General features: G+C 32.8%; 1 protein-coding gene across 7 annotated transcripts in view; it reads right to left on the bottom strand.

Moving 5' to 3' along the window:
- LOC145296047 (regulating synaptic membrane exocytosis protein 2-like) overlaps nucleotides 1-27,472 on the bottom strand; it is an 874,180-nt gene that overhangs the window by 80,135 nt on the left and 766,573 nt on the right. For all 7 annotated transcript variants that reach the window (XM_080142091.1, XM_080142092.1, XM_080142093.1 and 4 more), the window contains 3 exons: nucleotides 19,310-19,558; nucleotides 14,933-15,065; nucleotides 5,973-6,199 (listed from right to left, as the gene is read on the bottom strand). In XM_080142091.1, the coding sequence (XP_079998217.1) occupies nucleotides 5,973-6,199; nucleotides 14,933-15,065; nucleotides 19,310-19,558 (609 nt within the window). The remainder of the gene's footprint in view (nucleotides 1-5,972; nucleotides 6,200-14,932; nucleotides 15,066-19,309; nucleotides 19,559-27,472) is intronic.

Below are 27,472 nucleotides of genomic sequence, written 5' to 3'. Positions count from 1 at the left end.
TCTTGCAACAAGAGTTCACTTGTTGCAAGAAAAAACGTTGGAACGATTTGAATTAATATTCTTTAACACATAAATAAATGTTATTTCATTTCAATACAGCGATCTCGAGTTCTTTGTCAAGTATCGTTTTTGCAAAATTATTCATATTTTTTATTTTATGTATGTGAGGATGTGCTTTGGTGAAAACCTTTTGCAGATTACATTAAATTTACCTTTTAGAGATTCCTGCACCTGCAACCTCGGTCTTAAAAATTAATAGATCCCGATTATGAATTGGTGAACACTGACTTACACTGTTAAAATATAGTGACTCTAGCGCAGAGTCCTATATGTTAAATATTTTTTCTTTCAACATGTAAAAGTATAAAATTTTCTATCTTAAACCTCAATTTTCTCAGGTGACACCTCTTCTTCATTGGAGAGAGAGGGCAACCTTTTCATTTCCACCGAAAGAAGAATGGCCTTCTGAACACCAAGTAGAACTAACAAATGTAACATAATGGCTAATAAAAAAGATTTGTCGAAATCGCAAAGCAGAATATTTTACATTAAATAATCTATTATTTGTTTGATTCATGTTTTATTGAATTGTTTTTGATACAAGAAGTTCTCATCTTCTTGAAATAGCGTTGGCCTCTCAGGAAGCAAATTCATAGAATGTAAGATATAGTAGAATATATAGTAGAATAATTCCTACAAAATGTTCTTTTGTGGCTCAAATAAGTTTTTTTATGCATACAATTTTATGCCTTTATTGTGAAATTTACTGTTAAGTTTATTGTTAAATTTACTGTTAAATTTATTGTTAGATTCATTGTTAATTTACTATTAAATTTATTGCTAAATTTACAGTAAAATTTAGTGTTAAATTTATTGTAAAATTTACTGTAAAATACATTGTTAAATTTATTGTTAAATTCATTCTTAAATTTTTGTTACATTTACTGTTAAATATATTGTAAAATTTGTTGTTGAAATTATTGTTAAACTTATTGCATAATTTATTGTTAAATGATTTGTTACTGTTAAATTTATTATTAATTTCATTGTTAAAATCAGTGTTAAAATTATTAAATTTGCTGTTTAATTTATTGCAAAATTTATTGTTAAATTCACTCTAAGCATATTGTTAAATTTATTATTGAATTTTTTGTTAAATTTATTTTTAAATTATTTGTTAAATAAATTGGTAAATTACTGCTAAACATATTGTAAAATTTTATGCTAAATTTACTGTTAAATTTATTGTTAAATTTACTGTAAAATTTGCTGTAAAATTTACTGTTTGATTTATAGATACATTTTTTGCTAAACTTATAGTTGAATTTATTGTAAGATTTACAGTTAAATTTATTGTTAAATTAGTTTTTAAATTTATTGTTAAGTTTACTGTTAAATCTATTGTTACATTTATTGTTATACTTAATGGTCGATAAATTGTTAAATTTATTGTTATATTTACTGTTAACTTTATTGTTAAATTTATTGCTAATGTAACTGGTAAAATTATTGTTAAAAGATTGTCAAATTTATTATATATTTATTGTAAAATTTGTTGTTATATTTACTGTTACATTTATTGTTAAATTTACTGTAATTTTTTTGTTTAATTTACTGCTAAATTTATTGAAAATTTTTATTAAAAATTTACTGTTTAATCTACTGTTAAATTACTTTGACATTTATTATTAAATTTACCGTCAATTTACTGTAAAATTTATTGTTTAATTTACTATAAAATTTATTGTTAAGTTTACTGATAAATATATATTGTTAAATTTACTGATAAATATATATTGTTAAATTTACTGTTAAACTTATTGTAAAAATTGCTGTTAAAATAATTGTTTTATTTGCTGTTGAACGTATTATAAAATGTATTGTAACATTTACTGTAAAATTTATTATTTAATTTACTATTAGATATATTGTTACATTTATTGTTAAATGATTTGTTACTGTTAAATTTATTATTGGATTCATTTTTTAATTTATTGTCAATTTTGTTTTTAAATTTACTGTTACATTTTTTTATGAAATTTACTGTTAAATTTACTATTAAATTTAGTGTTAGATTTATTAAATGTACTGTTAAAGTTATTGTAAAATTTATTAATAAATTTATTGTTGAATATTTTGTTAAATTTATTTTTAAATTAATTTTTAATTTATTGTTAAATGATTGTTAATCTTGTTTTAAGATTGATTGTTACATTTACTGCAAAATTTCTTGTTAAATAAACTGTTAAATTTATTGTTAAATTTACATATCAATTTGTTTTGAAATTTAAATCTATTGGTAAATTTTTTGGGCAATTTTTTCGTTAAATTTATTGTAAATATAATGTAAAATTTTTTGTTATATAATGTTAAATTTATTGTAAATATAATGTTAAATTTGTTGTTAAATTCATTGTTAAATTAATTCTTATTGTTAAAGTTAATTTTAAATTTATTGTAAAATTTATTTTTAATTTTTAATTATTGCATTTGTTGTTTAAGTTATTGTTAAATTCACTATTAAATTTACTGTTAGACTTATTGTTAAATATATAGTTTAATTTACTGGTAAAATTTTTGTTAAATTAATTGTAAAATTTATTATAGAATTTACTGTTAAATTTATAGTTTTAATTTTTGTTAAATATATTGTTAAATTTATAATTAAATTTATTGTTAAATTTACTGTTAAATTTTCTGTTTTATTTATTGTTTAATTTGTTGTTAAAGTTTTTGTTAAGTTTAAATTTAAATTTACTGTAAAATTTTTTGTTTAATTTACTGTTAAATTTTTTGTTTAGAGTACTCTTACATTTATTGTTAAATGTACTGTTTCATTTATTGTCAAATTTACTGTTACATTTACTGGAAATAAAAAAGTTTGATTAGAATTTGTTTCTCTAAATAAAATAAATCATAAATTGCCAATTCAATTAGAAGCAGATTTTGAAGTGTTTAAATGCAGAACCAACCATTTTTAATAAGAATGTGTTTTGTGGGTCAAATATAGAAGATTAAAATTGTGAAAAGTGAAAAAGTGATAATGTTGATGGCAGAATTATATGTGATGAAAACATGCATAAAAGAAATATTCTCACAGTAAAAACACTGGCAGTCAAAATAACAAAAAAGCAACAAATTCAAATAGCTTTTGACTTAATCTAATGTTTTACTCATATTATCTTAATATAATTGTAAAACGACTACTTGTGTTCTTGTTTGCGTTTCTCATCTCTACACATTATTCCTTTTATTTACTAATAATACATTTAAAAAGGCAATAGCATAAAATAAAATAAATTTTTTTAAATTCTATTTATAAAATAATTTAATTTAATTACCAAATTATATTTACCAAAAGGCATTTTAGTTTCTTCATAAACTTGTCAGCTTTAAGAATAATTTACTTCATTACTCTTTGAAATTAAATAAAAATTGGAAGCAGTAAAACTGTCAAACAAAAAGTTATGAGCAAACTATATCATGATAATTAAATTTAATTTTCACAACCCTATTTAAAGAAATAATAATTAGCTAAAAAACAAATGAAACAAAAACGAAATGGGTAATAAATAGTTTTGATTTAAAAAAAAGTAAATTTCTAGTTTCAACTTTTACACCTGGTTTGTTATAATAACAATCTTAAAGAATTGTATTTGCATTTTATTAGAAACTGGCAGTGTTATCAGGTGTTGCGCGTGTTATCTTATCTACTATATAATAAAATGAAGTCATTGTTTTCCCTCTAAATTCAATTCCCATAATACTATAAATATAAGCACTACATATAATTTCAATATAATCACATTTCCTGCCAATAACTGATGTATGTTTCTGGAAATGAACATTCATTTTCAGGATTTCCCAAATTAATTCCAAATCAAACTAATGGTCCCTACTTAATTGCCATGTTACAGTAATGAATATATCCCAAAATTACGATAAACGATAAAGTAGAAAAGAATTATTAAAGAAAACTTTTTTGACTAAAATTAGCAAAAATAAAATATTTGGCTAAAAAACCACCGGAGAGTGCCAAAGGGAGGTAAATAGCATGTAACTATTACAAATTATTATTATTAGTGCATTTTATCTTGTTTTTAGCTGAGTAATTTCCCTTGTTATTAATATGTCATTTCTTCCTAAAGAAATATGGTGACGGGTTTTTATGATAAAGATCGAAAACTCATATTTTTTTTAAGTAATGCGGTAATATTTAAGTACTTTTGACATGCTAATTAAGTAGATATCATTGTTTGTAGTAGAAATTGACACAAAAAGTCAGTAGATACCATTATTTTGTTTTTAAATCAATTTTTTTGTTTTCCAAATTTCGCTATTACAATGTAGTTGCATTTCATTTCCCTCTTATTTCTATGCCGTTTTCATTGGCTGCCTTTTATTTGTGGAATATTCAAATATTATTGTCAGACACTGAATACACTTATATTTCTTTGTTCTAAAAAAATGGCATTCATTATAAAAAAGAAAAAGAAGTTTATATACAAAAGTTCTGTTTCTACAAAATATCTTTCTTAACAAAAACTTTAATTCTTCATATAAACCATGTCACTTCTCAATATACAAAACAAACAGTTAGATCATTCATTATTATTAAATTCATGGAGTATAACAATATTATTGATAATACTTCTACACAATTTGTTAAATAATACTTCTACACACATGTTAAATATTGTGTGTATTTAGGAGGAATTTTGTCATATAAGCAAATATTCTTAATAAAAAACAAAATTCTTCTGTTTATAATTTTTTTTATTTTTTTAAATTTTCTAATGATATTTTTGTGTTAAAAAAATTGAAGTATGTTCTATACATATCACAAATGTTTTTGATTCTTTGTCTAATCATCATTAGGTGGAAAATCAAATGAACATAAGGAGAAAAGTAGAGAGTTTCAGAAGATAGCTGAGAAATGAGCATGTGAAGTCAGATATCGGGAGAAGGTTTTTATACTGTTTCAGGAAAGAAATTTAAGCAATTTCAGTTCCCTGATGCCAGAATTAGTGTTACAGGATAAAATTGATCTTTAGGAAAGGTACGGTCCCGAAACATGCATGTCCGTAGATTACTGTTTTAAAAATAATAAAAAATAAATAAAAATATTATTTGTTTACATCCAAATAAAATATGGGAAATTTGAACTTATTTAATTAATTAATTTATATATGAGAATAGTATATGGAAAAACTCAAATGATGGTAATTTATTTCAAACCATTAAGATCAAGCCAGGAAGAAGATGAGGACTTTGAAAACATTATCAATTTATAAGGGTGAATGGGGGTACGAATGTTCTTTGCTTTTTTATACGTATAAAATAGCATTTATCATTTATAGCTATATACATACAATGGCAGATCACTGATTTCAGAATTAGCCCTGGTAAAGTCGTGAGCTCGAAATTCAACTTAAAAATATTGATCCCAGGAAAATAAAAGAGTTAATTTTGCTTATCTGATAGGAAATTAAGTACATTATCTTATCAAACTTTTGAAATTAAAAGCAACATTATTTAAAATTGTTTTCTCACTAGCTTTAATTATTTGAGATGATTGCAATTTATTAAAATAATCAAAAAGCAACTTATTCATATTTTATTATATATTTAATAATTTTGATTTATTTTGCATAAAAATTTATTTAGTATCAATCTGTGTGGAAATTATTCTTTGAGGACTTTAATCATTTTTCAGGAAAAGCCTATTTCTATAGATTTAAAGAGAAACTGTACACAAATGAGAACACTGATGCCAAAATGAAGCTTGCATAGTAAATGAAAAGAAATAGGTTTGCCATTCAAATTTCATGCAGCTGGTATGGTTGCAAAAAGAAGAAAGAAAGATCAGACTGATTCCATGCAAAGGTTTAATGAAAGCAAAGCAGCAAGGGATTTAATGGAGGGGATGACAGAGAATGGGATGAATCTTGTAAGTGTCATTTGTAACCTACCTGCTAGATGCATAGCACTACTACTTCGTCGTGAAAGCCCAACAAATGCTGCCACCTTGTGACCGAGGCTCGGCCGTCGTTTCCTACCTTCTATAACACTGGAAGAAACAGCAGAATCCGAAATGCTTCCATCGTTCCGTTCAAAGCTTGAACTTTCAGAGCTTGGACTTCGAATAATCTGTCTCTTTGGCATTGTAGTACGACTTTCCATCTTTGATGTGAATTCACTGAGAATTGCAATTAAAAATTGAACAAATTATTTACCATGCAAATATCAAGAAATATTTTTTGTATCTTGTAACATTTATCAGAGAAATATCATAAAAATATCAAGATACTGAATAGAAATAAATTCATTTTAATAAATTGACTCCGCCTACTCATCCTTATCATGCTGATCATCGTCATTAGTTTAAAATCTGTATTACAAGCTACGTTGGAGGATTTGGAGAAATTGACTTCCAAACTAAATTATTTCTGACCAGGTCCTTATTTACCCCACGTTCTCTCAAATCCATTCTCATTACTTCATGTTCTCCTGTGAACTGACTCTGTCTGACCCAATTATTCTACATCTCATCCATTCTTTCAATCCATCTACCATGAACTCTAATTCATTTATTCGATGAGGCCATACCATCAAAGTCTCTTGTTCTTCCCTATACTGTCCAGATTTCATCTTCTTTTAAGGTCATCAGCCGGTTTTTAAAACTCACATTACAACTCCATCATATCGTTCTCATATCATTTCCTAATTCTTTTAATCACACTAGCACCTGCTCCTTCTTGTGTTTTTAATATTATCACTCAGCTAATTGAAAGAATTTGTGGTTAACTCTTTCAAATTACAAATTAGATTCAGTCATGTAAATGTAGATTCAGTTGATGTAAACAAAGACACTGTTCTTTTTTATTACCAGCAGAATTGTGGTTTTCTATTTTTTTCTGTCATTTCTTCTTTTTCTTCTGATTTTTCATCTCCTACATAAAACTTATAAACAATTTCTTATTGGACGTTTAAGGGACATGTTATTGATCTAATAAGAGAATTTTTCTTAAGTATAACTTTCGATTCGACAGTTGAAATGCTTCAAAATTCATTTCAATTTTTCAGAAACATACAAGGTTAACATACTATAGGCAAAGTTTTCAGATTGCTATCATAGCTTGCTCAGGTTTTTACTTTCATTAACTGAATGCAATTGAGCATAACATAGAAATATTAAAAAAAAAACGAATATAAATCATAATTTTTTAGAAATCATATACTTTTACAAATTGTGCATAAATAAACATACCAGATCACGTTCAGGCTCTTACCATTTTACACATACAGATTATGGAATGTGCTGAAATACTAACGTTATTATTTATTGAGCCAGTCTTAACATCAGAAGTCACCTAACAATTAATTACCATACACAGTATAATTATACTTGAACATAATATGTAAAATAGGGCACGGCCTGTATAATTCTATATAATTACAAAATTACACATGTTGCAATATAACATCTACACCAATGCAGCAAAATGTACATCAGTCATGGTTGCCATTCACCAACACTTGACGACTATGATAAAGAGTTGTTAAGGCAGTCGATGCCCATAAGTAACTGCCTTGATTTGGCAGTGCCAGCCAGTACCCGCCAGTGTCATCAACTGACAATAACCACCTAAATAAATCACTATCTCTTAGTTTCCACAGATAACCGCCATAACTAACATTGGATGACAGTGCTTGATACCATGACCACCGAGATATAGAAGGCCTGTTAACTGAAAAATGTCTGCAGGCAATGTAGGTAAAATTTACCAAACTGTTACTGCTGATGCTATATGACAGCATTTTTAAAAAGAGCATTAAAACATGTTAAAAAAGTAAAGAAAAGAAAAGAACCCAATTCGATTAATAATGAAACTGAACTTTATTCAATATAAGATATAAATATTATCTATGTAAAATTACATAATTTTAAAGCAATATACAATCTAATACTGATAAAACTGAATTATGAATTTAGGGAACAAACAATTAAAGAAACATAAAACACAAACAATTCTTGGCCTTTGGGACAAGATCATAGTGTAGTAGTATCTGTTCTAGAGGTAAAATTCACCTTTTCTGTCCTCGGCCAGTGGAGGAGAAATCTTTCATGACTAGGACAATTTTTATTTTTGTTCCTATTGGGGAGCTGGATTTTCTCCACAAGATTATATGTTGAAATATTTAAATAACTATTACTTTTAATACAGAAATTATATTTAAAGTTTTGGTTTTCTGTTCTTCTATGTTCATTTTTTCATCAAAATGTGTAGCGTATTTTCATCAGTTACATGTTTAGGAATCCTATACTCCGCTATAGTCTTCATTTTCATATCAGTGCAGAATACATGAACACGGAAATGAAGTTAACATAACAACGAAAAGACAATCATACCATAATGTGAACATTGGTTAAAAACTAAGAAAATATAGTAAACATCTACGATATTAAATCAGGATGGTGGTGAATTTGGGAGGGGACATAATTATTATTATTTCACTCACCGACCATCATCAGTGATCGCTCACTGGCAGTAACCCGTGATATTCACTGGAGACCGATTGACACCAAGTCTTCCCAGATTGTCAATGTTCTCCACCTTTTGACCACTCATGCAGATGATTGCATGCAACAGCTGTTTGCCATTGATTTCTCGTAAGCATCGGCCATTGGTGTCTCCCCAAGGTACCAGATTTGAACTGCACACTTCCAGTGAAGGTCTGGTTAGTACTCTCCCATCTCAGATTTTCCATCCTCCTTGACCCTTCACAACTAGTTGGTGTGGTGTCAGTTGATGTCATCTACAGTTTTTTTTTGGCACTTCACAGGAAATGGTGACCCTGCATAAATGGGTTTTAATTTAATGACTGCTCCCTGAGGTTTTCTTTCACTTTCTTCGTATATATCTCATACACTTTTTTGTAATCGAGCATGTATTTTTTAAATTATTCTTTATTTCTTTAATTAAATGTTATTTCGTGCTTGTTTTTATTTAATTTTCATTTTGTTTTAATTTATTTTTATATTATATTTTCCACACTAATATTTTTATTTTTTGTTACATTTATTTTTTCATAGATATTCAAATAATGCTTTTTTTTTTTGCATCAAATAGTACCTTCAAAAAGTTTTCGTAATTAAATAAATCAATGAAAACCTTTGTGTATGCGCTTATTAGGGAGCAACCATTAAATTAAAACGTATTTACGCAGGATCCACATTTTTTTTGGTTTTATTATTGTTGTAATAATAATAATAATAATAATAATAATAATAATAATCTGAAAATGACAGAAGGCATGGAACTACCCAACCAAATGCAGATGAGAGCACTAGGGGAACAAGACGACTGTAAATACTTGGGAATTCTGGAAGCAGACACCATCAAACAAACAGAAATGAAAGAGAAAATTGGAAAGGAATACCTCAGGAGAACAAAAAAATTCCTGGAAACGAAATTATATAGCAGAAACCTAATAAAATGCATAAATACATGGGCAGTATCACTAGTAAGATACTCTGGACTGTTTATAGGGTTGACAAAAGAAGAACTGAGACAGCTCGACCAGAAGACCAGGAAACTCATGACCATATATAATGCACTACACCCAAAGGACGATATTGACAAACTCTACATGAAAAGGAAAGACTGTGTGAAAGGATACGAAAAAAGAACTAGAAAAATACATAATGCAAAATACTGAAAGGATAATTATGGTAGCGAGAGACACTGAAAAAACCAACAAAATAGAAAACAGAGACAAATGACAAAATGAGAAAAGAAAAATGGGAAGAGAAACAACTCCACGGAAGATTCATAAGAATGACAAAAGATGAGAATAACGAAAACACCTGGGCATGGATGCGAAAAGGACATATAAACTGAGAAATTGGATCTCTAATAACTGCAGCACAAGATAATTCGATAAGAACCAACCGTATCTTTTTTTTAATTTTTTTTTTTACTACATTTTCACCCCAAACAAGGCAAATTACCACTTTGGTGTAAGGGGGCTACTATCAGGGGCAACAACTATTGGGGTACTATGTAGGGATTTGGGCAGCAAGATGTCGGTTCACGTTACACTTGAATTTCTGCACGTCAGTACTGTTGGGGAAGCAGGGACCTGGAATGGAATTCCAGAGTCTAGCGGTTCTGGGGAAGAAACTATTGGCGTAAAAAGATCTTTTACATCTAGGGATCTCTACAGTGTGGGGGTGGGATTTAGCAGCCTATCGGATTTGTCGAGGGTGTTCACGTCGTGGGGGCACAAGTGATTGCAGTTCGTCAGAGCATTCACCACTAAAATACTTGTAGAAAAGGCAGAGGGATGCAACATTTCGTCGATGGGACAGAGGCTGAAGCTTAGATGCCAGTTCAGGGCTTATCAGGTTTGCGACTCTCTTTTGAACCTGGTCAAGGAGCGAGAGACTAGTACCAGATGCACCAGCCCAGATGTGACAGCAATACTCCATACATGGGCGAATGGTGGCCTTATAGAGGTACAGGATACTTTCGGGTGTTAGTAGTTGTCTAGCACGGTAGAGAAAGCTCACCTTTCTTGCAGCGGCCCTGGCAATGCCTTCAATGTAATTGTTCCAACTCATGTTTCCTGTGAAAATTAGGCCAAGGAGTTTGAAAGATGTACTCTCAGATAAAGTCATTGGCCATTGCTATAGGTGGTAGAGAGGGTTTCTTGTAGTTATTGAATGAAACTAGTTTAGTCTTGGCAGCATTGAACGCGACCAACCACTTTTGTCCCCATTCCACCACAGATTGGAGGTCTTCCTCTAGTGTTTCTGCCATTTCTTTAGAAATGTGTTCATTCGTCTTCCTGTCGTGCCTGCCATAGAGTGTAGTGTCATCAGCATATATACCAATCTCAGAGGCAATTTTGTCAGGGAGGTCATTTATGAATATCAGGAACAATAGAGGTCCAAGGATAGAACCCTGGGGCACCCCCGCATTTATATCATATTGTTTATATGTATGACCGTCGAGGACAACCTGGATTTTTCTCTTATCTAAGAAGGATTTAATTATGTTAAGTATTTTACCAGTGATACCGTATGATCTAATTTTCCTGAGGAGACCCTCATGCCATACCCTATCAAAAGCCTTAGATATATCTAGAGCTACCGCTCTGCCCTCCCCGCTTTGTCCAGTGAATGGTATATACGTTCAGAGATTACAGTTAGGATGTCTGCTGTGGAACGGGCTTGTCTAAATCCATATTGTTTGTCAGTCAGAAGTTTAGCATCTGTAAAGTGATGGACTAGAGCATGGTTAATTAAGGTCTCAAATATTTTGGCAAAAAGTGGGAGGAGGCTAATGAGCCGATAATTTGATAGGTCAGTCCTTTCGCCAGAATTCTTGAATACTCGTACAACAGAAGCAGTTTTCCAACAGCCGGAAAGCAAGCTTCATTAAGGCATTTGTTGTAGAGTTTGGAGAGAACTGGAGCTACTTCGGCTGAGCACTTTTTTAATAGCACAGCTGGGATAAGATCAGGTCCACATGCTTTTGAAGTGTCAAGGCTTTTTATGATAGCATGCACCTGAGCAGGGGTGGTTTTCAGATCGTCTAGCATGGCGTCTGTCTGCATAGGAAAGTCAGGTAGGGGGTGGTTGGAAGGGTCCAGTGTGGAGTTTGAGGCAAACCAACTGGCAAGCATGTTAGTCTTGTCGGTTGCTGAGGAGACAACCTCGTGATTGTTGGTTAGTGGGGGAATTGTTGATTGCCCATTATTTACTACACTGTTGTAGATTTTCCAGAAGTCTCGAGTTCCTAGTTTTTGTGCTTCGATGAGCTTTTTAGTGGTTTCCGTAAATTCTCTCTTAGTTGTCGCTATTTCTTTCTTAACGTTATTTCTAGCTTCTATATACTTCAGTCTGTTTGAACTGGACTTATATCAGTTAAACCTACGGTATGCATGCTGCTTTTGAGCAATGGCAGTTGCGCAAGTCGACGTAAACTATAAAATTTCCGCATGGGAACATGCGCTTCGATTGCAGTTTTGAACCAGTCAGTGGTCTCGTTTGCACACTGTTCAGCAGGGAGAGAAAATAATTTCTCCATGGGGCATCTCTGATTAGTTTCCTGATGGCTTCCCAGTCAGCCTTTTTATAATATCTCGTTGTTTTGAGCACTGGCTCTTCAGTTTTGGCTCTAGAGTTTAGGGCGATTTCAACCATTATCACTGCATGATCAGCGTTCCCGAGTGGGCTGTGGGCCTTCGTTATGCAGTCATCGGGAACTGTGGTCAAAAACAGATCTAGAAGTGATGCGTGTTGTTCTTCCTGGTCAGGGAAACGGGTTGGAAACGTAACAATTTATGATAGGGAGTGAGATATAGTGAAGCTATGAGTTGTGCTGCCCGCTGCATCTGTGTAAGTAGAGAATTCAAGCCAGTTTTTGTGGTGGACATTAAAGTCACCAAATACATGTATTTGTGCGCTAGTGTCAAGGGACAGTGCCGTGTCTATGCTGTCAGATACTTTGTTTATTATGGTGCAGTCCTGAGTCGAGAGAGAGCGGTAGAGAAAATAATAGTAGCTATATTGTGTTGCATGTTTAGTCTAAAGCACATAAAGGTTTGATCATCTGTTTCTAGGTTTGTTTCTCTAGTCAGGGGGAGGGTATTACGAATGTAAACTCCAAGTCCGTGCATGTGTCTGTCAGAGTCCTTACAGCAGAGTGGGAGATATCCAGGCATGTTAAAGTGGTTAGAGGGAATGGAGGGGTGTAGGTTAGTCTTACTTAGTGCTAAGATATCCGGGGTATTTGTTAAGAGAAATGCTTCAACATCAGCTAAATTAGTTTTAAAAGCAAATATCGATAAAACACAAGAAAGCAGCAAATGCAGACTCTGTGGACAAAGAGACGAAACGATAAACCATATAGTAAGTGAATACAGCAAACTGGCCCAAAAGGAATACAAAAACAGGCACAAATAAGTAGGGAGAGCAGTGCACTGGGAATTTTGGACGTACAGACAAATGGTACAAGCATAAACCCGCAACAGTACTCGAAAATGAGAACCACAAAATCCTATGGAACATGGACATACAGACAGACAAACCTATCCAAGCTCTTGTTAGACCAGATGTAATAATTAACAAGAAAGAAAAATCCTGTCGAATTGTAGATTTTGCTGTCTCAGCTAACCACAGGGTAAGTATGAAAGAAAAGGAGAAACGGAGCAAATCACAGAGCTAGCCAGAGAGTTAAAAGGGATTTGGATGATGAAGAAAATCAAAATAATACCTGTAGGAGCACTAGGAACAATTCCAAAAAACTTTGAAAAAAGAATGGGAGAAATTGGAATCAGAGGAATGGTTGCAAAAATAGAACGACTAACGATAATGAAAATGGCTAAAATATTAAGGAAAATCCTTGAATGCAGAGAATAATACAAGTATACAATATAATGAAGAAGCGCTACAGGGAATGAAGAACACTGAAGCTGCATATTTACAAGTTCTACACCCCCGTCACGCATCCCCTCCCATTATCTCATCACTGCCCCTCCCAAAAAAAAATGATACCAAAGAACCGAGAAGGGTCAAGGAGGATGGAGTGCTGACCAGACCTCCGCTGGACAAGCGCAATGAGAACTGGAATTTTGGGGAGGTTTAGTACCACACAAATTCCAGTATAGATCAATGGCCACTGCCAGCGAGAAATCAATGGTAAGAGGCTGTTGCGCTGATGCAAATTTATTTGCAAATTATCTCGAAGGAGGAGGAGATAGTTGGACGTCTGGAGAGACTTGTTGTCACTCAGCTTCCAGAGAACACTACAGGCTTCCAATCAGATCTTTGATGACTTGTGTGAAAGCTCCATGTGAGCCAATAATAATAATAATGGTGCTTGTGCAGTGTATGCACCGTCCTATATTTTAGATATGATTTTCAAGTTAAATTAAATTTTTATGGTATCTTATGCCCAGTGCTAAAATATTGAATTCATCGATCGTTTTAGTGAAAAAAAACCCAAAAACCAAAGCAACAAAAATAAAACAAAAAAAAACTGTTGTGAAAAAAGGTTCTAACTTTAAGATATTTGGAAATACTCAATGAAAAGTTTTATTTATTATTAAAAGAACGGACTGAAAAATATTCTTATATAAAAATTGTTTGTTTTGCAGTTTAAAAAAATAAATAAAATAAAATATTTGGCTTCCTTCGATAGAAATCAAAGTTCCTTTGATAGAAATAAAAGTTTGAAAACTAGTTCACTAACTATATTTTGTTATATTAAAATTATTCCAATGTGCAATTATGATACTTGTAATAATGATCTAAATGGAGAATTGTTTTATGGCCACATGGTTGAACACCGGAAACTTTAGGCACCTTCATGCCTTTACCTACATGTTAATCTGGTAATGACGTCATGCTGTTATGTTCACTGGCCTACTCTCTCGGTAGCTGTGTGATAGTTGTAAATAGAAGTAAATGCTCTGAAACAACATTAATCGCCAGTAACCACCAAGGCCAACAATGACAGCCAGTGGATTCCACTAGCTGCCACTGCCAGACAATGCAAGATAGTCGAAGCCAGATGTTTTTATTTTGGTCACTGCAACCAGTGTCAGCAATTTTCTTGAGTCGAAAATGGCTACCACTAGTAACTATCACCATCTATCTGTGTTCTGTGTTAATATCATTTTAGCTGTTTCTCCATAGTCAATAATTTGCACGACTCACATATGATAATGCAACAAATAATCAATGGTTATTTCGTTTTTGGGGAGGAGTTCACCATAACTGTTCTGGTTTTTTATCATATTTTCACTGGGCAACGGCAGTACACACGTTCTGCTAGTACATATATAATTTAACTTTTATAATTTCACTGCATATGAAGGCAATTTTAATATAACATGTATTAGAAAAACTAATAGCTACCTAAATTTTCTGTGGGGTCTTTCCGACTGTGTAGAACGCATACTGATTGTACTAACTTTGGACACTTCCGACATGTCACTTGTTTCGGATGCATCACTTGGTAGGTTGTCGTCGGAAACATCAGGGCTGAATTCTACAAAACACAAACAGAAATATAGAAACATTAATGAATTCACACAATTCATATGAAAAAGCTTTGTTTAAAAAAACAAAAAATAAACAAATGGTGTAATAAATTAGAAGTATAAATTATTCATAGCATAAAATAAAAAATTAGAAAACACTAGAGATAAAAGTCATTGCTTTGATAAATATTTCAGTTCAAAAGCTAACATTTCAAAAAAAAAAAACTCTTTACTATTAGTAATGAACATTGTGATAAGTGATATTTGTTAATCACCTTCTACATAGCTTTTCTAACAACAAATAGAAAATGGACGATTCTAGTTATAGCGTTGCAGTTCACTATGAACTTTTCAACAGAATGTTACATATCTCTATCTCTACTATCATATAAAAAGAACTTTGTGTGCGTGTGCATGCATGAATTCGTTCCCTATGAATCTGAAATGGCTGGGTCGATTTTTATGAAATTTCACACAAATGTACTTTATGTATTTAACAGTGTTCTTAAATAGATTTTGTATGGGAATGTCTCCAATAAGTATCGATAATCGATAATTGAAAAATCCGATGAAAGAAGGAACAAGTGCATTTGAGAAGTTTTATTACCACACAAGCAGAAAGGCTTGGCATATAAAATCAACAGTAGGTTCTTTGATATGACAGGGGCGCATTTGAAATGAATGTTTGTGTTTAATGCACAATTGAACTATGATACTTGACTTTTTATTTTAAACATAAATTCAAGCCATTATCACCACACAAGCAGAAATATGAGGTATATAAAATCAACAGTAAGTTTTTTATATTCACCGATTTCGATGACAATGAGAGTGTGAAGCATTAGTTGATCCTCATTCAATCCTGGGCAATGTTGAGTCTCCCCACTAGTTAACATAACAAATTCATATTCCACTTATATCATGGTATTATAAATTTCATTCATTTCACATAAATAAATAGAAGAAAATTAAAACAATGACTTCCAAATAGTTGAGATATCTTGTAATTAGACAATTCAATCTATAGATGCATATCATTCAGATCGTCAAAGTCAGACGCAAATAAGAAACCATTTGACTATGTTTTCATTATCATGGAAATATTTTCTTTCCTGAGAATTTTCCATAATTTTTTTTTTTTTTATTATATAGGCGTCACCACTTATCAAGGCCGATAGGCCACTCAAGGATAAGGGTTAAAGAGTATAGAGTAGTCAAAAGGACAATATAGTAATCGATAGTAATGGAAGTTCGGTAAATTGGACTTGAAGACAACCATATTATAGACAGCTGGAAAGCAGGAAAACGGAAGACAATTCCACAGGCATGCAGTTCTAAGAAAGAAGCTTTGATCATGGAATCTATGTTTAGGTTTAGGCACAGATAAAGAGTGGGGAAAATTATTGATAATGTTTTCAGCTAGTCTAGTGTTTCTTGTGAAAGTTTGGCGAGGGGGGACCATAGATTGAAGCTCAGTCGAACACTTTCCATGAAAATAACGATAAAGCAGAGACAAACTCGCAACATCTCTTCTGTGAGATAGAGGTTGCAGCGAAGAGAAAAGGACATCTCCCACCAGGCCATGAAGTCTATTTTGAACCCTATCAAGGCAGGACAAGTCTTTTCTAGCAGCTCCTACCCATATGTGGCAACAGTATTTCATCCTTCGACGTATCTGGCTCTTATATAGATAGAGAATTGCATCAGCAGTGAGATATCTACTGAATCGATAGAAGGATCCGACCATTTTTCCAGCGGCCTTGGACAACAGATTTGATGTACGTATTCCATTTAAGATCAGGAGTAAAGGTCAAGCCCAGAAGCCTGTCAAAACTTGAGGCCTCCCCAAGACGAGAGCCATTCATTTTAATTGATGCCAGATAGGGATCAGAACGTTGATGATGTAAAGATAAAAGCTTGGTTTTAGATGCATTAAAAGTAATCAGCCACTCCTTTCCCCATTGTACAACGTGATCAAGATCAGAGGAGAGAGAATCGGAGAGAACTTGGTCGTTTACTGCCTTAGATATGCTACCATAGATGGTAGTGTCGTCAGCAAAAATGTCTACGAATGATGTAAGGATGTGATTTGGAAGATCATTAATGTAGATCAGGAAAAGAGGGACAAGAGGGACTCCAGCATTAATACTAAGAGCTTCTGATTTTTGCCAATCAACTACTACTCTTATGAACCTATCAGAGAGAAATGATTTAATAATTGAGAAGACATTTCCAGCTATACCATAGCTGGAGATCTTGTGAAGTAAACCTTTATGCCATACCCTATCAAAGGCCTTTGATATGTCAAGAGCAATTGCCCTAGAAAGGTTGCCTCTGTTGAGAGATTCGCTAATCCTATGAGATATAACTGTAAGCACATCTGCTGTAGATCTAGCAGAACGGAAACCATATTGTGTGTCACTAAGAAGGTTATTTTTGCTGAGATGGTTGATTACTTCTCTATTTAACACAGATTCCAGCAACTTACTCATGACGCACAGGAGACTTATTGGCCTGTACTGAGAGGGGGATGAACGATCACCTGAATTCTTAAATACAGGGCATACTGATGAGATTTTCCAGGGTGATGGGAAGCAATTCTCCTTAAGACAACGTTTAAACAGTTTTGTAAGTATGGGTGCTAGTTCTGGTTGAACTTTTTTGAGTACTATAATTGGAATACCGTCAGGGCCGGTTGCTTTACTGGAATCAAGGTTTTTGATTAGCTTGGCAACATCACATACAGATATTTGTATATCACATAGTGTGTTTTCTGATACAGGGGGAAATATTGGGGGTTGGTGGCCTTGGTCGCAAAGGATAGAACTGGCTGCAAAGTTCTTGGCAAAGAGTTTGGCTTTGTCTGATGCTGACGAGATTAACTCAGGCCCATTGATGATAGTTGGGATAGAGCACATGCTTCTGTTCAGGATTCTGTTTGCAATTTGCCAAAACTGGTGGGAACCAAGCCGCTGCTCAGCTACTTTGGACTTGACGGACAGAGCATACAACTCTCTTGCGTTCTTTATTACTTTCTTACAATGGTTGCTGGCAGTCCTGAAAGCGGCTTTACGTATTTTATAAATAAATCTACTTTGTAAATTAAACAGTTTTAAAAAATTCACGCAGATCTACAGGAAATGAAATATAGATAAATTACCTACTTCCTGTAGATCTGTGTGAACTTATTTTTACAAAGAGCAGCTTCATCATCATTATTGATCCAGCATAATTACACATAAAGATGAACAAAAAAATTCTGATTTTCTAGCTTCTATTAATTTAAATTTTATTTTTATTTTCAGTTAATGTCTTTTCTGTTTCATACAATGTCAAATGACAACAAAAATGTTGCTTGTAATTATTTACCTCATAAACATTTCTTTTTTTTGTGTTTACTTTTTCATTCATATTGAAAACAGTTTTTCATTTTATCTTGATATTTGCTTTATACCGATAATACTATTATTACTAATATTAAATCCCACAGGTCTGCATGATGTTCTCGCTTAAACTTCATAGATACACATAGATTTAGTTTTTGAGATAGAAAAGAGAGTTAGAGAGAGAGAGAGAGAGAGAGAGAGAGAGAGAGAGAGAGAGAGAGAGAGGCTTATAATAGAAGAGACAGGAGAGAAAATAATATACTAAATTAAATGAAATTAGAAAAAGACAGAAAAGGATAGAGAATGTGAAATAACAAATAAAAATAAATAAACTCATGAAAACTTTGTATACTGATAATGCTATTACCACTAATATTAAATTCCATGTCTATTTGTTGTCCTGGTATAAATTTCATATGCATACATAGATAAACATTTGTTGCAATAATAAAAAAAAAATAATATTGCTACTTACTTCTACTGATATTATTATTAAGAATTTCTAATTCTAATTTATATTAACACTAATATTGTTTTCCCCTATTTCATTTAATATGCAATGGAAGATAATTTTTCATACAAATTAATGCAAAGAAAATTTTAAAATGAATCAATTGCCAAGGTGAAGTGAGTGAAATAAGAAGTTGCATGTTTTTATTGATTGAATACATAAATCAAGTGATGAAAACAAATGTAAAAATACAAAAATAGTTTCTTATTGAAAGATTGAAATTTGCAAATACAAAATTTAATAGTTCAAAATTGACAACAGGTTGTTAATATAATTTCCTGAGTAAAGCCTGGATATGGGTTAGTTAATATGTGATAATCAAGATCCTATTTCATAACTTAATTAGACATGTTACCTTTTCTTCGTCGAGATCTGTGTCCCCGTTCTAAATCACGACCACGACTATGATGCCCATGCATATCATATCGATCATGCCGATCTCGATAGTCTCCATCACGCAATCGTCCACGATGGTGATGATGGGCTATTTCACTGTCAGATGATGGGGCAGCATGACTACTTGGACCGCGCCCATGTCTGTATTGTGCATTCATTTTCATCTTTAATTTCATCTGTCTTGCACGTTCTTCAAGATCTTGAGTAACTAAAAGCAAAAAAAAAATTGATTTTATTTCATAATAAAAGTTTTCAATTATAAATTTTGAAATAGTTCATTAGAATCTTACAAATATTTTGAAAAAAAGTGTTGTAGTTTGCTTAAAGCATTGCATGTAGTGTGTAAGAAGTTAACAGTGCACTATTTGATTGATTCAAAGCATAATGCTGATTGATTGATTCAAAGCATAATGCTGATTGATTGATTCAAAGCATAATGCTGATTGATTGATTCAAAGCATAATGCTGATTGATTGATTCAAAGCATAATGCTGATTGATTGATTCAAAGCATAATGCTGATTGATTGATTCAAAGCATAATGCTGATTGATTGATTCAAAGCATAATGCTGATTGATTGATTCAAAGCATAATGCTGATTGATTGATTCAAAGCATAATGCTGATTGATTGATTCAAAGCATAATGCTGATTGATTGATTCAAAGCATAATGCTGATTGATTGATTCAAAGCATAATGCTGATTGATTGATTCAAAGCATAATGCTGATTGATTGATTCAAAGCATAATGCTGATTGATTGATTCAAAGCATAATGCTGATTGATTGATTCAAAGCATAATGCTGATTGATTGATTCAAAGCATAATGCTGATTGATTGATTCAAAGCATAATGCTGATTGATTGATTCAAAGCATAATGCTGATTGATTGATTCAAAGCATAATGCTGATTGATTGATTCAAAGCATAATGCTGATTGATTGATTCAAAGCATAATGCTGATTGATTGATTCAAAGCATAATGCTGATTGATTGATTCAAAGCATAATGCTGATTGATTGATTCAAAGCATAATGCTGATTGATTGATTCAAAGCATAATGCTGATTGATTGATTCAAAGCTGGTAATACTGAACACAAATCAACATTTATACACAGGCGGCAAAAAGAAAGTCCGCACTTGTAATTTTTTCAAACACTGCAAATTTAAGCTAAATTTAATATAACTGTTTAAACAAACACTACCTCATTTGATTTGCCTTTTATTCTTCTATAATTTTACCTGTTCATATTTGACTTTTAATTGGAATATTCTAATGTTCATGTCAATTAAAAAAATAACTTAAAATTGAGGAGGCAATAAGAAAGTCCGCACCATGGAAAATTGTTATTTAAATGTAACTTTAGGATATTAATGCAACACAAATACAACAGGAACACAATCAACTAGTTAATAATAGCCCTTCTGCAATTTGACAGCCTGCAATCTTTTGGGAATTCCTTTAATTAGACTGCAGCAATACTCCGGGGAAAGGGCATCCAACTTTTCTTTAATTTTTGTCCAAAGTTCTTCCGAATTTGAAATTTTATCATTGCATAGCTGTTGCTTGATGTAATGTGTTTTCGATAGGATTGAGGTCTTGTTCTTGACAGTAGAAAGCGCTTTTTAACAAGATTGCACTGTTGTTGGATTCGGGGAGCCATTTCAAATCTTTTCCTTAGGCTGCGGATCTTGATAGCATTGTCTTCCCTGTTAGAAGTAATTCTACTACGACCTGATTTAGGGACATGACGAACACTGCCGGTGCTTTGGTGCTTTTGCACAGTCTTTCATACTGTTTTTTCATCACATTTCAATCTGCGGCCGATTTCTCGATTGGATAAACCAGAAAGGGTGGAGATTAATGAGCTCCTGACGATCACTAAAAGAAAGTTGTGGCATATGGACTAAATGTTACGTTGTATAACCTGGAATAACAACAATTACGATTAAAGATGTTTTGTTGCTGATTTAAGGGCAATAATTTAAGCTGATTTTAAGCGAATTTCTTGCTGCGGACTTTCTTTTTGCCTCCTCAAGTTGAAGTTATTTTTTAGATTGATATGAAAACTAGAATATTTCAATTAAAAGTCAAATATGTACAGGTAAAATTATAGAAGAATAAAAGACAAATCAAATGAGTTTGTTTTAATAGTTACATTAAATTTAGCTTAAATTTGTTCTTATAGTTACATTAAATTTAGCTTAAATTTGTTTTTATAGTTACATTAAATTTAGCTTAAAATTGTTTTAATAGTTACATTAAATTTAGCTTAAAATTGTTTTTATAGTTACATTATATTTAGCTTAAATTTGCTTTAATAGTTACATTATATTTAGCTTAAATTTGTTTTAATAGTTACATTATATTTAGCTTAAATTTGTTTTAATAGTTACATTATATTTAGCTTAAATTTGCAGTTTTTGAAAAAATTACAAGTGCGGACTTTCTTTTTGCCGGCACTGTATTTTGTCTAGAATTCATTTTGGTTCAGTGTATATTTCCAGAATTCTGTAATGATGTTTACAAGGAACATACAGGATAAGGTAATTGATACAAGAAACATGAACACATGTAATATAGTATGATAAGCAATTTAATATTAAAATGCAACTGGAATAGAATTCAATGAAAATAAAAATAAAAAGTTTCTTTTCACAGTGTCCATAACACTTAACACACCGGAGCCACCCTGTGCTTGGCCTTGTTTGCTGACACTGAATGCTGTTCCCCTATCCCCAACTTCTTTTTGAGCAAATTGGGTTTGGTTGCATGCCACTTGCGCTCACTCAACTGGTCTGGGCCGGTCTTGTCTTGCAGGTTGAGAGTACCTGATTGTCAGTTGTATACTATCAAGGTAGTTGTAGTGCCATGTCATGCATGGAAAGGGACCTTGCTGCTATCTCTGGTGGGTTTTCATGAGGCCACAACTTCGTAGGCAAGACCCAGCTAATGAACCTGTTGTGTGTGTATATTCGATCTCTCCTTGTACTGCTGTAATGCTATTATTGTCTGCTCATTGCCAAGTTGCTACTTGCAGATTAGTGCTGCCATATTTGTTAGACATTCAGCAATTTTGCTGGAGATCAGTTTTTTGCAGTCAATAACTGCGACGTCTGTGAAATCTTAATCAGAAGATCAACTTGATTGCAATATAAATTGCACATACCCGTCAAAGCTTTGCAAATTAAGGATTATGGAGATCTGTTTCAGATATTCAACTACACCAGAATTTAGAGAGATAAATCCTTTGTACATATATTTAGAAAATGACCAAAATGCATCACTACCAATTTCCTGTAAAAAGTTGAACTGGAAACGTTCATGTATAATTTTCTTTTTGCTGGGACCACACCTCGAGGATGTCCTTTACTACAATATCTACATTGTGTTGGCTTTTTATTGTTCTTAATTCGAATTGCATGCATACTGCTCCATATTACTGTGGTGTGCATAACTTCAATTTGCTTGCAAGTTGCCTTCTCTGTCTCTATGTGTAGTGCCTCTGCTATAGTGGGATCATTATATTCCTTAATTAAGGATTTCTGCACTGACTTTAAATAAAAAATAAATAAATAATAAGAAATAAATTAAATAAAAAAATGAATAAATAAAACAATAAAAATAAATAAAAACACAAAAAAAAAAATAAAAAAATAAATAAAAAATAAATAAAAAATACATTAAAAAAATCCTGAAGATCAAGTAAAGTGTGTGTGCTGATTCGCCCGAATTTTGTTTGCAGCAAATTATGCCTTGCAACATGAAAATTCTGTTTGCACTGCAGCAGATTATGTCTTGCCACATGAAAATTTTGTTTGCACTGCAGCAGATTATGTCTTGCCACATGAAAATTTTGTTTGCACTGCAGCAGATTATGTCTTGCCACATGAAAATTTTGTTTGCACTGCAGCAGATTATGTCTTGCCACATGAAAATTTTGTTTGCACTGCAGCAGATTTTGTCTTGCCACATGAAAATTTTGTTTGCACTGCAGCAGATTATGTCTTGCCACATAAAAATTTTGTTTGCACTGCAGCAGATTATGTCTTGCCACATGAAAATTTTGTTTGATCTGCAGCAGATTATGTCTTGCCACATGAAAATTTTGTTTGCACTGCAGCAGATTATGTCTTGCCACATGAAAATTTTGTTTGCACTGCAGCAGATTATGTCTTGCCACATGAAAATTTTGTTTGCACTGCAGCAGATTATGTCTTGCCACATGTAAATTTTGTTTGCACTGCAGCAGATTATGTCTTGCCACATGAAAAGTTTGTTTGCACTGCAGCAGATTATGTCTTGCCACATGAAAATTTTGTTTGCACTGCAGCAGATTATGTCTTGCCACATGAAAATTTTGTTTGCACTGCAGCAGATTATGTCTTGCCACATGAAAATTTTGTTTGCACTGCAGCAGATTATGTCTTGCCACATGAAAATTTTGTTTGCACTGCAGCAGATTATGTCTTGCCACATGAAAATTTTGTTTGCACTGCAGCAGATTATGTCTTGCAAAAGGAAAATTTTGTTTGCACTGCAGCAGATGATGTCTTTCCACATGAAAATTTTGTTTGCACTACAACAGATTATGTCTTGCCACATGAAAATTTTGTTTGCACTGCAGATTATGTCTTGCCACATGAAAATTTTGTTTGCACTGCAGCAGATGATGTCTTTCAACATGAAAATTTTGTTTGCACTGCAGCAGATTATGTATTGCCACATGAAAATTTTGTTTGCACTGCAGCAGATTATGTCTTACCACATGAAAATTTTGATTATACTGCAGCAGATGATGTCTTGCCACATGAAAATTTTGTTTTCACTGCAGCGGATTATGTCTTGCCAAATGAAAATTTTGTTTGCACTGCAGCAGATTATGTCTTGCTACATGAAAACGTGGTTTGCACTGCAGATTATGTCTTGCCACATGAAAATTTTGTTTGTACTGCAGCAGATTATGTCTTGCCACATGAAAATTTTGTTTGCACTGCAGCAGATTGTGTCTTGCCATATGAAACTTTTGTTTACACTGCAGCAGATTATGTCTTGCTACATGAAAACTTTGTTTGCACTGCAGATTATGTCTTGCCACATGAAAATTTTGTTTGCACTGCAGCAGATTATGTCTTGCCACATGAAAATTTTGTTTGCACTGAAGCAAATTATGTCTTACCACATGTAAATTTTGTTTGCACTGAAGCAGATTTTATCTTGCCACATGATAATTTTGTTTGCACTGCAGCACATTATGTCTTGCCACAGGAAAATTTTGTTTGCACTGCAGCAGATTATGTCTTGCCACATGAAAAATTGTTTGCAGTGCAGCAGATTATGTCTTGCCACATGAAAATTTTGTTTGCACTGCAGAAAATTATGTATTACCACATGAAAATTTTGTTTGCACTGCAGCAGATTATGTCTTGCCACAGGAAAATTTTGTTTGCACTGCAGATTATGTCTTGCCACATAAAAATTTTGTTTGCACTGCAGCAGATTATGTCTTGCCACATGAAAATTTTGTTTGCACTGCAGCAGATTATGTCTTGCCACATGAAAATTTTGCCTGCACTGCAGCAGATTATGTCTTGCCACATGAAAGTTTTGTTTGCACTGCAGCAGATTATGTCTTGCCACAGGAAAATTTTGTTTGCACTGCAGGAGATTATGTCTTGCCACATGAAAATTTTGTTTGCTCTGCAGCAGATTATGTCTTGTAACATAAAAATTTTGTTTGCACTGCAGTAGATTATGTCTTGCCACATGATAATTTGTTTGCACTGCAGCAGATTGTGTCTTGCCACATGAAAATTCTGTTTGCACTGCAGCAGATTATGTCTTGCCACATGAAAATTTTGTTTGCACTGCAGCAGATTTTGTCTTGCCACAGGAAAATTTTGTTTGCACTGCAGCAGATTTTGTCTTGCCACATGAAAATGTTTTTTGCACTGCAGCAGATTATGTCTTGCCACATGAAAATTTTGTTTGCACTGCAGCAGATTATGTCTTACCACATGAAAATTTTGTTTGGACTGCAGTAGATTTTGTCTTGCCACATGAAAATTTTGTTTGCACTACAGATTATGTCTTGCCACATGAAAATTTTGTTTGCACTGCCGTAGATTATGTCTTGCCAAATGAAAATTTTGTTTGAACTGCAGGAGATTTTGTCTTGCCCCATGAAAATTTTGGTAGCACTGCAACAGATTATGTCTTGCAACATGTAAATTTTGTTTGCACTGCAGCAGATTTTGTCTTGCCACAGGAAAATTTTGTTTGCACTGCAGATTATGTCTTGCAACATAAAAATTTTGTTTGCACTGCAGCAGATTATGTCTTGCCACATGAAAATGTTTTTTGTACTGCAGCAGATTATGTCTTGTCACATGAAAATTTTGTTTGCACTGCAGCAGATTATGTCTTGCCACATGAAAGTTTTGTTTGCACTGCAGCAGATTATGTCTTGCCACATGAAAATTTTGTTTGCACTGCAGCAGATTATGTCTTGCCATATGAAAATTCTGTTTGCACTGCAGCAGATTATGTCTTGCCACATGAAAATTTTGTTTGCACTGCAGCAGATTTTGTCTTTCCACATGAAAATTTTGTTTGCACTCCAGATTATGTCTTGCCACATGAAAATTTTGTTTGCACTGCAGCAGATTATGTCTTGCCACATGAAAATTTTGTTTGCACTGCAGCACATTATGTCTTGCCACAGGAAAAGTTTGTTTGCACTGCAGATTATGTCTTGCCACATGAAAATTTTGTTTGCACTGCAGCAGATTATGTTTTGCCACATGAAAATGTTTTTGCACTGCAGCAGATAATGTCTTGCCACATGAAAATTTTGTTTGCACTGCAGCAAATTATGTCTTGCTACATGAAAATTTTCTTTGCACTGCAACAGATTGTGTCTTGCCACATGAAAATTTTGTTTGCACTGCAGATTATGTCTTGCCACATGAAAATTTTGTTTGCACTGCAGCAGATTATGTCTTGCCACAGGAAAATTTTGTTTGCACTGCAGTAGATTTTGTCTTGCCACATGAAAATTTTGTTTGCACTGCAGATTATGTCTTGCCACATGAAAATTTTGTTTGCACTGCAGCGGATTTTGTCTTGCCACAGGAAAATTTTGTTTGCACTTCAGATTTTGTCTTGCCACATGAAAATTTTGTTTGCACTGCAGCGGATTTTGTCTTGCCACATGAAAATTTTCTTTGCACTGCAGATTATGTCTTGCCACATGAAAATTTTGTTTGCACTGCAGCTGATTATGTCTTGCCACATGAACATTTTTTTTGCACTACAGCACATTATGTCTTGCCACAGGAAAATTTTGTTTGCACTGCAGATTATGTCTTGCCACATAAAAATTTTGTTTGCACTGCAGCAGATTATGTCTTGCCACATGAAAATGTTTTTTGCACTGCAGCAGATTATGTCTTGCCATATGAAAATTTTGTTTGACCTGCAGCAGATTATGTCTTGCTATATCAAAATTTTGTTTGCACTGCAGCAGATTATGTCTTGCCACATGAAAAGTTTGTTTGCACTGCAGCAGATTATATCTTGCCACATGAAAATTTTGTTTGCACTGCAGTAGATTTTGTCTTGCCACATGAAAATTTTGTTTGCACTACAGATTATGTCTTGCCACATGAAAATTTTGTTTGCACTGCAGCAGATTATGTCTTGCCACATGAAAATTTTGTTTGCACTGCAGCAGATTATGTCTTGCCACAGGAAAATTTTATTTGCACTGCAGTAGATTTTGTCTTGCCACATGAAAATTTTGTTTGCACTACAGATTAAGTCTTGCCACATGAAAATTTTGTTTGCACTGCAGCAGATTATGTCTTGCCACATGAAAATTTTGTTTGAACTGCAGCAGATTTTGTCTTGCCACATGAAAATTTTGTTAGCACTGCAGCACATTATGTCTTGCCACAGGAAAATTTTGTCTTCACTGCAGTAGATTTTGTCTTGCCACATGAAAATTTTGTTTGCACTGCAGCGGATTTTGTCTTGCCACATGAAAATTTGGTTAGCACTGCAGCACATTATGTCTTGCCACAGGAAAATTTTGTTTGCACTGCAGATTATGTCTTGCC

This window comes from Euprymna scolopes, chromosome 16 (assembly GCF_053919585.1).
Source record: "Euprymna scolopes isolate OS-2025 chromosome 16, ASM5391958v1, whole genome shotgun sequence".
NCBI classification, from domain to species: domain Eukaryota; kingdom Metazoa; phylum Mollusca; class Cephalopoda; order Sepiida; family Sepiolidae; genus Euprymna; species Euprymna scolopes.
This window is presented reverse-complemented; position numbering and strand designations above follow the sequence as displayed.